This window comes from Delphinapterus leucas, chromosome 20 (assembly GCF_059928025.1).
Source record: "Delphinapterus leucas isolate spDelLeu-1000000601 "Yukka" chromosome 20, BTC_Dleu_Yukka2, whole genome shotgun sequence".
Classification (NCBI taxonomy): Eukaryota; Metazoa; Chordata; class Mammalia; order Artiodactyla; family Monodontidae; genus Delphinapterus; species Delphinapterus leucas.
The window spans coordinates 60,079,965-60,090,187 of record NC_143148.1 but is presented as its reverse complement, the minus strand read 5'-3'; the positions used below and the strand labels follow the sequence as shown (position 1 = coordinate 60,090,187).

The window sequence follows — 10,223 nt, the reverse complement described above, 5'->3', positions numbered from 1 at the left end:
AGCAGGCCCCGGGGGAGCCAGGCAACAGACGCCTGGGCTTCCGCCTCTGGCTCGCCCCGCCCCCGGCCGTTGGTTCTCTGAACTGCTCCCTTCCGGGCCTCTGCGCCGTGCGCCCCGTGCGCGCGCTGGCGCCCTCGCACCGCGCTGCAGGAGCTCAGCCGAGACCCGCCGGGGAGGGAAGAGAGCGGGAGAGGCAGTGCGCGCCGCCCGAGGCCTGGGGTCCCGGCCACAGCTGCGCCGAAGACCTGCGGGCGCTCTCGGCTCGGCCGAACCGGGCGAGGATTTCCCCTACAGTCCGGCCGGGGCTGCGTAGACGCCGTACTCCATCAACCCTGACTCGCACCTGGGCCCCGTGCGAACGTCCTTGAGGCGGGGACCCTAGTGTTCTGGGCACAAGAAATAAGCACGTGTCTTAAGACCGACCGCACTTCAGATTCGATGAAATACGGTACCTCCTACGGGAGATGGTGGGCCCCGCCCACCCGAACCCAGACCCTTTCCACGCTGGCGCGGAGCCGCCTTGGGCTCCCGGCCCCGCCCCCTGGGGGGGCTCCTCCCCCACCCCGCGCAGGCGCGGAGCCTACTAGCCGGCTCTTGCCCTCGAGACGCGCGGATGCTGAGATGGCGGATTCCGAGCTGCAGCTGGTGGCACGGCGGGTCCGCAGCTTCCCCGACTTCCCCGTCCCCGGCGTGCTGTTCAGGTACGGGCAGCCGGGCCACGTGGGGCGCGCGGGCGGAGGAACGGAGGGACGGACCGGGCCGCGCGGCCCGGGATGTCGGGGCGCGGTGGGCTCTGCGTGGGCCCGAGAGTCACCAGGCCTGTCCTTGCGTGCCAGGGACATTTCACCCGTCCTGAAGGACCCCGACTCCTTCCGCGCCTCCATCAGCCTCCTGGCTAATCACCTGAAAAAGGCCCACGGCGGCAGGATCGACTACATCGCGGGCAAGTGGAGCGTCAGGGCTCCGCCGGGTCCCCGGACTCTCCCTGGTGCTGCTCGAGTCTGCCATGAGGGCACAGTGTCGGGAGTCCTTTACCCTGGGCAGGGTGGCTTTGGGGGTCTTTTAGGGGACCCGCCGGACGCCCCAACGGTGCTTGGGTTGTAAGAACAGACCCGCTGCCCCATCCCGACTTTGCAGCCGTGAGAGGGGCGACAGGCCCCTCCAGCGGCCGGGGAACGCCTCTGCTGGGTGGGTGCCGGCCGCGGGGCTGAGGGCAGGCACGACAGGTGGGGGTGTCTGACCAGAATCCACTGGGCCAAGCATGCTTTCTTGTTTTACCGGCGGGTATTGAGCGCCTGCCGTGTGCCAGGTCCTGTGCCCAGTGGTGGGTTTTAGAAAAACCCAGGAGATCGTGGAAGATCCTGGCGCAGGTCCTGTTTCTCTTTGAGAGCCCCCCCCCATACTCCCTGGTTCTTGGATACTCTAAGGGGCCACAGCACTGCCCTGGAGGCCGGAGGGCTCCAACTGGTTGAGTCCTGCAGAGGATTCTTCCCTTCAGAAGCTCTTCCTCCCTAACCACACTCGCACGTGGGGAAGAGGCCCTTGAGTTCCCCCATCATCACAACTCAGTCCACCCCCGGAGGTGGACTGCCTCTCCTTCTGGACTAGAGCTCCTGGGGCAGACGCTGAACCATCTGCTAAGGGCGTTTCAGGTACCACCAGCCACTGGTGAGCAGCTGAGCTTTGGAGAGAGATCAGGTGACTTGCCCGAGCCCACACAGCTATTTACGCTGCCGTGTACGGAGTGGCTCCTGACCTCTAGCACCTAGCAGTCCCTGTGTGGTAGGTGATCTGTCAACATTCCCAAAGTGGTTGGATGTCACTGGTCTTTCATCTGGAGGCAGCAAGGCTGTGTGTCCTGTGTTGTGATGGCTACTTGTCACTGTTCAGCCCTGACCCATGGGGACCCCAATGCTACTGTACCACGCGGCTGCCCCCCAACACCCCAGGTCTCGCCGACAGGCCTAGACTCCCGTGGCTTCCTGTTTGGTCCCTCCTTGGCCCAGGAGCTGGGCTTGGGCTGCATTCTCATCCGGAAGCGAGGGAAGCTGCCAGGCCCCACTGTGTGTGCCTCTTACGCACTGGAATACGGGAAGGTGAGAAGCCTGGGGGCTGCCTCTGTGGACCCTCCATTCCCAAAAGGAGAGTCGTGGACTCCAGTGGAGCTGCCGTGGTTGGTTGGAGTGGACATGGGAACTCAGACTGAGAAGCTGGGCCAGGCTGACAGAGCCAGGAGACAGGGTGGGTTGGAACTGGGGCCCAGGGGGTGGCCCCTTGTCAGTTCCCCAGCTCTGCACACTAAGGCCCTTTTGGGGAAGCTGGTAGATCACGTGCCCGCTTGCTTCTGCAGGCTGAGCTGGAGATCCAGAGGGACGCCCTGGAGCCAGGGCAGAAGGTGGTGGTGGTGGATGACCTGCTGGCCACTGGTGGTGAGGGCCCGGCCTCAGGGTCTGGCGGGGGTGGGCGATGGGTCTCAGCACTCTAGCTTCCCAGGGCCCGTCTCCACACCACCCCTCCCTCCCCAGGAACCATGCGTGCAGCCTGTGAGCTGCTGGGCCAGCTGCAGGCCCAGGTGCTGGAGTGCGTGAGCCTGGTGGAGCTGACCTCTCTGAAGGGCAAGGAGAAGCTGGGGGCTGTGCCCTTCTTCTCTCTCCTGCAGTACGAGTGACCCCGGCCCCAGCCCTCCACCAACTGGAAGAGAAGAGGATCAGCCTTTGGGGCAGGGCGGGGCGGGACTTGGGCGTCTGTGGCTCAGTATTTTCTTCTGAGCGGGGCTGCTACCTGGGGGGGGCCTGCTGGGGCTTCTGGAAGCCCCAAGGCCTGGAGCTGCAGGCTCATTGACAGTGGAATGAGAATGAGAATAAACTGACTTTCTAGAGCGGAGTCTCTGCCCCAGTGTCAGTGTGGGAACGTGCAGGGGCCACCGGCAGGCTGGGCACTTTCTGACATTAGCGTTTGGTGGTTCTCAGTCCTGTGAGCCGCCGTATGCACACACGGGCAGCCCACCCTGGCTTCCCCTGCCGCTGTAACTCATCACGCACGCGTGTGGATTTGAAACAACTTTTATCTTACAGTTCTGGAGGCCAAGTACAAAAACCAGGGTGTGGGTAGGCAGGGCTGGTTCCTTCTGTGGGCTCCAGGGGGAGCCTGTTCCCTGGCTCTCGGCTCCTGGCATCCCAATCTCAGATTCAGCATGTGCCTGCCTCCCTCTTACGAGGGCCCTGTGTGACACCCAGCCCACCCAGATACTCCAGGACCACCTCAGGATCCCACGTGGACACCTGGGAGGGTTATCTGCCAGCCACACTACCCTCCCTGCACCCTGTGTACGAGGGGGGCCTCCACCACACTGGCCAGAAGCCCTCGAGCGAGCCCAGCAGCCTCAGCCCTGACCCTCACGGGGACTAGGGACAGGGAAAGCAAAGTGCGTCGTGTTCCTAGTGTAAGTGAGACACAGGCCCGGCGGCCCGACAGTGTTGGCACCTGTCCGCCGGGCTCACAGCGCCTCCTCGGCACGGGCAAGGCGGGCCAGCTGTGCCATGACACCTGCCAGGTCAGCGGCCTTGTCCAGCTTGACGTAGGTGTCAGTGCGGATGCGGTGGAGGCTGAGCCAGTTGGGCAGCAGCTCAGAGAGGAGCTGCACGTGCTTCTCCATCTCCCCTGCGGAGAGGGGGCACGTGAGGCTGGGGGTCAGGGCCCTATGAGACCTCCCAGGACAAGATTGGGAAGGACTCCAGTAGTGACCACACAGCCTTGCCAAGGAGCTGACCCTCCCGTGGAAACCCCACAATGGGAGGCGCCCAGCAGCTGAGGTACCAGAGACCTTGGAGGCAACAGGCAAGTCCTATGGGGCCTGGGGGCCGATGGAGGGACCACAGGGGAAACAAGGCTGGGTCGGGTCGATGGGGTGGGAACAGCCCCTCAAGGCTGCAGGAGGCAAGGGGGCCAGACAACCTCAGGTGAGCCCAAGGGTACGGTGCCCGCCCTCACCTGGGACCTGGGGAGGGCCCTGCACGTACCGGGGCTCATGGCTGCGCGGTAGCTGCCCACCATCCTGGCGCAGGCCACCTCCATGGTAAGCGCTGGCTTGCGCTCCGACACGAAGACGCTGCGCAGCACACGGGCCAGCTCGGGCAGCCGCTCGAGCCGCTGCAGCCGCAGCTCCTGCTCCGGGCGCCGCGTCATCTGCGCCAGCTGTTTCTGCGCCTCCTTGGCCCGGACCTGCAGCAGGCATGGATGGTCAGGGGACGTCTGCCTCACCCCTCGCCACCACCCCGCGGGGACGCCAAACACTCACCCGCTCCAGCAGGGCCTGGGACACCCCCTTCAGAGCGGCAGGCGAGGTGGCCGGCGGGGTGGCTGGCAGTGCCGGGCTGGGGGACTGGGGGCTGCTAGGCTGGGCCGTGCGCTGGGCCAGGTCACTCAGAGCCTTCTCCATCTGAAGCAGGTCAGAGGGGAGAGGTCAGGAGACGCCTCCCTCCGGTTCAGCCACAGGGGAGGCTCCTCACACCCCGCCTGTGTGGACCCCCCCAAGAGTCCTTTGTCCAGCCCAGGGTCACCCCAGCACATCGAGAGCCTGTGCTCACCGCCCCGGGGCAGAGCCTGCCGGTGGGCGCTGCTCCGCTTGTGGGGAGAGCAGGTCCAGCTACCCTGAGGCCCACGGCCAAGGGTGGAGCCTGTCAGGCACCAACATGGGGGTCAGGCCGCCCCACACCAGCCTTACCCTGGGTGACATCAGGCTGCGGGCACGGGCCAGCACCTCCTGGGCGGAGGCCAGCTTCTCCACAGTGGGCGGCTGGGGCAGCTCGGCTGGCTCGACGTCAGGCACTTCGTCCACATTGAAGCGGGGGTGCCAGCGTGTCAGCTGGTCCTCAGGCACCTCCATGGGGGGGTTCAGGGAGGCCAGGAAGGCCTGTGTGAGAAGGGGGGGCACCAGCTGACCCTGGGCACATCTGCCTGTGGGTGTAAAGAGCTGTCCGGGTTCCTGTCCCAGCTGGGCAACCTCGGGCAAGTTACTTCACTTCTCTGAGCCGCAGGTGCTCAGCTGGGCTGAGGGTACAGCACAGGGCACCCAGCGGCACCCACTGGACTCTCCCCAAGCTTCCCGGGGCCAGAGGCTACCAGTCTCGAGCTCCCTGCTTGTCTGCTCAGGGCCAGGGTCCCCGCCCAGCCCCGCGCCTGCCCACGTGTAGAAGACAGCCGTGGAGAGCGGTTAACTGAACTCTAGAGTTCAGCCTCGGGAGGAGCCCATTTCCCGCGGCGGCAGATGGGGCCGCGACAGCAGGGACAACATGAGGACCTGAGCTGGGGGACCCGCTCACCCTGTGATGCTCCCGGACTCGGGCTACCAGCTTCTGGGTGAAGACCTGGCGCCGTTGCAACAGGTGCGACGCCGTGAGCCGGGGGGCCGCACTGCCAGCCTCTGTGGGGAGAGTCCAGGCCTGAGCCCCAGGGCCGAGCCTACCCAGTCACCCAGCCCACCCCCACGGGTCTCAGACAAGGCCCAGTGCCTGAGGCCTTACACCCACGCTGAAACTGTGCAGCGTCCTGGGCAAGAACCCGAGGCCCAACACACTCACGCTGGTCCAGCAGCGGCTCGATGGTGAGCTGGTAATCAGACCTCCTGACGCCATCCTTGAAGGTGGGGATGTAGTGCTCCTGGCGGAAGCGGTAGGAGCCAGGGTACACGGTTTTGATCTGGCCCACGTTGCGCTCCTCAAAGCGCCTACAGGACGAGGGTGTGGGGGGTCAGAGAGCTGGGGTCGGAGGGCGCACAGACTCCAAGGGCAGGATGAGGCCCTCAACCCCCAACCCCCGGCTCACTTGTGCATCATGTCCTGGACGCCCTGCTTGACCTTGGTGAAGGTCACAGTCTCAGAGCGGTTGTAGAGCATGCTCACGATGGTGTCCATGCTGCGGAACATCTCGGCCAGCACCTGGTACTTGTAGGGCAGCACAAGGCCCGGGGGCCCCGGCTGGGCCAGGGCATGGAAGCGCTGGTAGGCAGGCATCTGCTCACCACTGCCAGGGAGGGAGCGGGACGTGAGAGAATCACCACACCCACCCCCTCCGGAAGACCCCAGAGCCTGGGGTTCCACCCCCAGGGCGCACTGCCCACCAGTTTACAAAGCCCCTACACGCCCACTGTCTCCTGGTCACGAGCACTACCAGGGACAGAGACAAAAGCCTGGCCTCAAGCCCAGCTGTCACCCAGGGCGGTCCCCGACCATCCCCAGCCCTGGCTTCCTTGTCTGTAAGAGACATATGATAACTACGTGACCTGGGAGGACAGACACGACGCCAGGCAGCAGGTCCCGGTAACTGCTGGCTGTCCGGGTGGTCTGCAATTCGCAGGAGCTGGCCCTCTCACAGACGGAGGCCGACACAATTGCACCGCGCCGACCCCTTGGAGGACGCGGCCCTCCCCGACCCGAGCCACCACAGCCCGGCCCCGCCAGGCCTCCCACCAGGCCACCCCTTCCTGGGTGCCCAGCCGCCCTCCCTAGACTCACCACAGCCCGGCTGGGTGCCCCTTGTCCTCCGGCGCGCTGGGTTCCCCGGCATTCTTCTGTGCACTTGCCTTCAGCTCCTGGACCCGTGCCCCCAGCTCCTGTGCCCGCTGCAGGCACGACGCGAGCTCAGAGAGAGTGACTTTGGAAGGGACCTGCGGACACAGTGCTGTCAGCCCGCCTGTCACCCCGGGCCAGTCCACCTCCCCTGCCCTCAGTCCAGCCTCACCTTGTCCTCGTCCTCCTGGGCTGCCAGGCAAGGTCGCTGGCTGGCTGAGAGGGGGGCCTTCTTTGTCTTCTTGCTTTGGGGAGAAGAGTACTCTGGGGAGCCAGCGGCAGCTGGGGAACTAGGGCCAGAGACCTGGTGGGAAAGACCCCAGCGGTTCTGAAACCACAAGACTCCGGGGTGCACCATCTCGCAGAAGGCCTGAGCCCTCGCCCACTCTTGCAGACGAACCTGGCGTTTACCAGTCCGCTGGGCTCTGGCCCTCCCCCAGCGTGTGTCAGATCAGGCAGCCCCCCCCCCCACGCTCCCCGTCAGTGGAAGTCCTCTGGAAGGGAGGCCCCGCGAAGTTACGGGACCCCGCCTGCCAGGTGCGCGTGAGTTGGCCCTAGCCCCTCCTCCCGCGGGGGGCCTGGGTTCCACCCGGGTCGGTGCCCTCCTCCAGGGCAGGTCTCTCCAGCAGCCCCGCCCCCGCCCCACCCGGGCCGGCTCACCGCTCCACCGGTTCCCTCCCGTCTGTCTCCCTCCCAGGCCTCAGTTTCCTCCTCCCCTCCGCGCCCTCACCGCGTTGGCCGGCAGCCGCAGCCTCCTGCGCGCGGGCGGTGCAGGCTCGTCGCGCGTGGGCTCGGCGGGCGAGCGGGCGCGCTTGCGGCCGCTGCCGGGGCCGGGGGCCGGGGCGCGGGGCGCGGTCTTGGCGGGACTCGGGGTGCGCCAGGCCGGCTTGGTGCGCGTCGGCTTGGCCCGGAGCCCAGGACGGCGGCGCGCGAAGAAGTCGGTGAGGCGGCACTGCGCCATGGCGGGAGCGGCGGGAGCGGCGGGACGGGGGCTGCAGGACCACGACTGCAGGACCACAGGCGGAAGTGGAGCCGCTTTTCCCGCTGATTTTCGCGCCGCGCCCTGGCCCCGCCCCGGCCGTAGGCGGAACCATCGGCGCCTTGGCCAAGGGGGTTGGCGCAGTATGGACGGGCCCGGGCGCGTGCGCGCTGGCCCTCTCGGGCTGCGCCTACCGCGCATGCGCCGCAGCTAGGGTCTCGGTTATTTGGTGGTCCGTGTGCCGTTTCCCGAGTGCTGGATGGGTCTGCACCGGGCGGCACGGTTCCGGGTGGCCGTCGAGCCAGTGCTGTCCTGGCAAAGAGGAACATGCTACGCTGCTTCCACCTGAAATTTAAAATGATACGGTGCAATGAAGCTGGCGCCCAGCTGCGCGGACTAGGAGGGCGCTGCGCACGTGGCCGCGGGGGCGGGGGTCTCGGCGTGTCCTGGGCCTGGCCTGGCGCCCAGTGTGCGGCCCAGGACCCTGAGGCTGGTGGATGCGCCTCGAAAGAAGGTGTTCGGCAGTTTTGCGAACGGACCGAGACCACTGAATTGCACACTTCTTTAAGGGTGAAGGTTATGTTTCAATCAAGCTGTTATTTTGAAAGAAAAAGTTGCTCTCAAATGGCCAAATTGGAAAGAAAGTTCTTAAAGCCTGAAGCTGGGTTATCTGGCAGGCTCAATGTCTGTGGAATTCCCATCACAGAAAAATGCAGTCAGCCCGGTTCTGAAGTCTGACCACAGGTCTGGGAGGAAACTAAATCTCAAGGGTTGTCTTTGGGAGGGGGTGAGGGCCGAGACGGGAGTTTTGCTTTGCCATCTTTTCCAAGTTTTCTGTAAGGAGCATGAATCGTGCCTTTACAAAAGTAAAATTTAAAGGAACAGAAACGTCAGTTGGGGTGGTGCTTGCAAAATGACAAGAGTGAGAAAGTTGGGGGCTGATGAGACAGTTTGGTAGAGAAGCATCGTTGCCCACATGTTATAAAGGGCACAGCAACTGGATCCATATTTTGTTAGCAGCCAGTAGCAAGTTATTAGTGGGCCGAGGCCAGCATTTTTAAGGCTACATTTTGTTACAGTTTTGTTTTGGTGTGTGTACTCTGAGCCACCAAGTAAAGCGTGTTTTTTGTTTTAAGTGTGTTTTTTAAAATTTATTCAAGTATAGTTGGTTTACAATGTTGTGTTAATGTCTGTGGCGCAGCAAAGTGATTCAGTTATACATACACATGCATATTCTTTTTTTATATCTTCTTTTCCATTATGATTTATCTCAGGAGATTGGATATAGTTCCCTGTGCTATGCAGTAGGACCTTGCTGTTTCTCCATGCTATATATAATAGTTTGAATCTGCTAACTCCAGACTCCCAATTCAACCCTCTCCAGCTCCCACTCCCCCTTAGCAACCACAAGTTTGTTCTGTGTCTGTGAGTCTGTTTCTGTTTTGTAGATCAATTCATTTGTGTCATTTTTGTTTTAGATTCTGCCCATCAGTGATATCATATAATATTTGTCTTTCTCTTTATGACTTACTTCACTTAGTATGTAATCTCTAAGTCCGTCCATGTTGCTGCAAATGGCATTATTTCACTTTTATGGCTAATATTCCACTGTCTGTATGAACTACATCTTCTTTATCTGTTCATATGTTGATGGACATTTAGGTTGTTTCCATGTGTTGGCTATTGCGAATAGCGCTGCTGTGAACATAGGGGTGCGTGTATCTTTTCGAATTAAAGTCTGTTTGGATATAGGCCCAGGAGTGGGATTGCTGGATCATATGGTACCTCTCTCTTTAGTTTTATGAGGAACCTCCGTACTGTTTTCCATAGTGGCTGCAACTCATTTACATTCCCACCAACAGTGCAGGAGGGTTCCCTTTTCTCCACACCCTCTCCAGCATTTGTTACTTGTAGACTTTTAATTTTTTTTTAGCATTTATTTATTTGGCTACACCGGGTCTTCGTTGCAGCATGTAGGATGTTGTTTTTTTTTAGTTGTGGCATGTGGGCTCTTAGTTGTGGCATGCAAACTCTTAGTTGCGGCAGGCGGGATCTAGTTCCCTGATCAGGGATTGAACCTGGGCCCCGTGCATTGGGAACGTGGAGTCTTAACCACTGGACCACCAGGGAAGCCCCCTGTATGTAGACTTTTTAACGATGGCTGTTCTCACCTCTGTGAGGTGATACGTCATTGTAGTTTTGATTTCCATAAAACGCATTTTTAATCAAAACAGTGGTTGGGGGTTGTAGGCAGGCATCAACCTGAGTCAAAGTGGAGCCCCTTGCGCGTTAAAGAGGGACAGCGTGTGGGAGTCTAGACCTGCCTGCGAGCCTATGCCGCAGGCATAGCCTCTTCTTGAGACCAGAGGCGATAAGGGGACCTTGTACACCTCGGCTGGCTTGTAGCTGCTCATCAGGAGGGAGGGTGCAACAAGTTGGTTTCCCACTCTGTGTTTCACATTTTGAAAACAGAGAAACACCTGGTCTGGAGAGGTGGCAGCGCCAGGGCCTGACAGTAGTGACTGTGCGCTCGGCCCCCCACCCCCACCCCCGCCTGCCGTTTAGCCCAGCCCCTGCCCCCTGTAGATAAGCTGATGGGCAGGAAGCGGCCGGAGGCCTCCCCGGTTTCCGCAACGCTGAGCTGGCGCCACCAGCGTTTCACATGTCTTGCCACCTGC

The 10,223-nt window shown here is 62.1% G+C and overlaps 2 protein-coding genes across 4 annotated transcripts; one reads left to right on the top strand and one right to left on the bottom strand.

The window, feature by feature from the left end:
• The first annotated feature begins 7 nt into the window (after positions 1–7).
• APRT (adenine phosphoribosyltransferase) lies at positions 8–2,878 on the top strand. 2 transcript variants are annotated; one of them, XR_002645898.3, is made up of 5 exons: positions 8–701; positions 837–943; positions 1,963–2,241; positions 2,351–2,429; positions 2,526–2,559. XR_002645898.3 is itself a non-coding variant. In XM_022582923.3 (5 exons), the coding sequence occupies exons 1-5, from the start codon at positions 439–441 to the stop codon at positions 2,666–2,668; spliced, it is 726 nt and encodes a 241-aa protein (XP_022438631.2). In that variant the 5' UTR covers positions 8–438; the 3' UTR covers positions 2,669–2,878. The 2 variants fall into 2 exon arrangements, 1 of the variants encoding a protein (XP_022438631.2); XM_022582923.3 differs by having other exon boundaries at positions 1,963–2,096; positions 2,526–2,878.
• CDT1 (chromatin licensing and DNA replication factor 1) lies at positions 2,666–7,657 on the bottom strand. 2 transcript variants are annotated; one of them, XM_089903415.1, is made up of 10 exons: positions 7,306–7,657; positions 6,739–6,894; positions 6,513–6,664; positions 5,824–6,021; positions 5,580–5,725; positions 5,322–5,422; positions 4,724–4,912; positions 4,298–4,438; positions 4,020–4,221; positions 2,666–3,660 (listed from the first exon to the last, which is right to left on the bottom strand). In XM_089903415.1, exons 1-10 carry the CDS (start codon positions 7,525–7,527, stop codon positions 3,497–3,499), a joined length of 1,671 nt encoding a protein of 556 aa, XP_089759541.1. In that variant the 5' UTR covers positions 7,528–7,657; the 3' UTR covers positions 2,666–3,496. The 2 variants fall into 2 exon arrangements, with proteins under 2 accessions (XP_089759541.1, XP_022438630.2); XM_022582922.3 differs by having other exon boundaries at positions 6,739–6,870; positions 7,297–7,655.
• Positions 7,658–10,223: the final 2,566 nt, after the last annotated feature.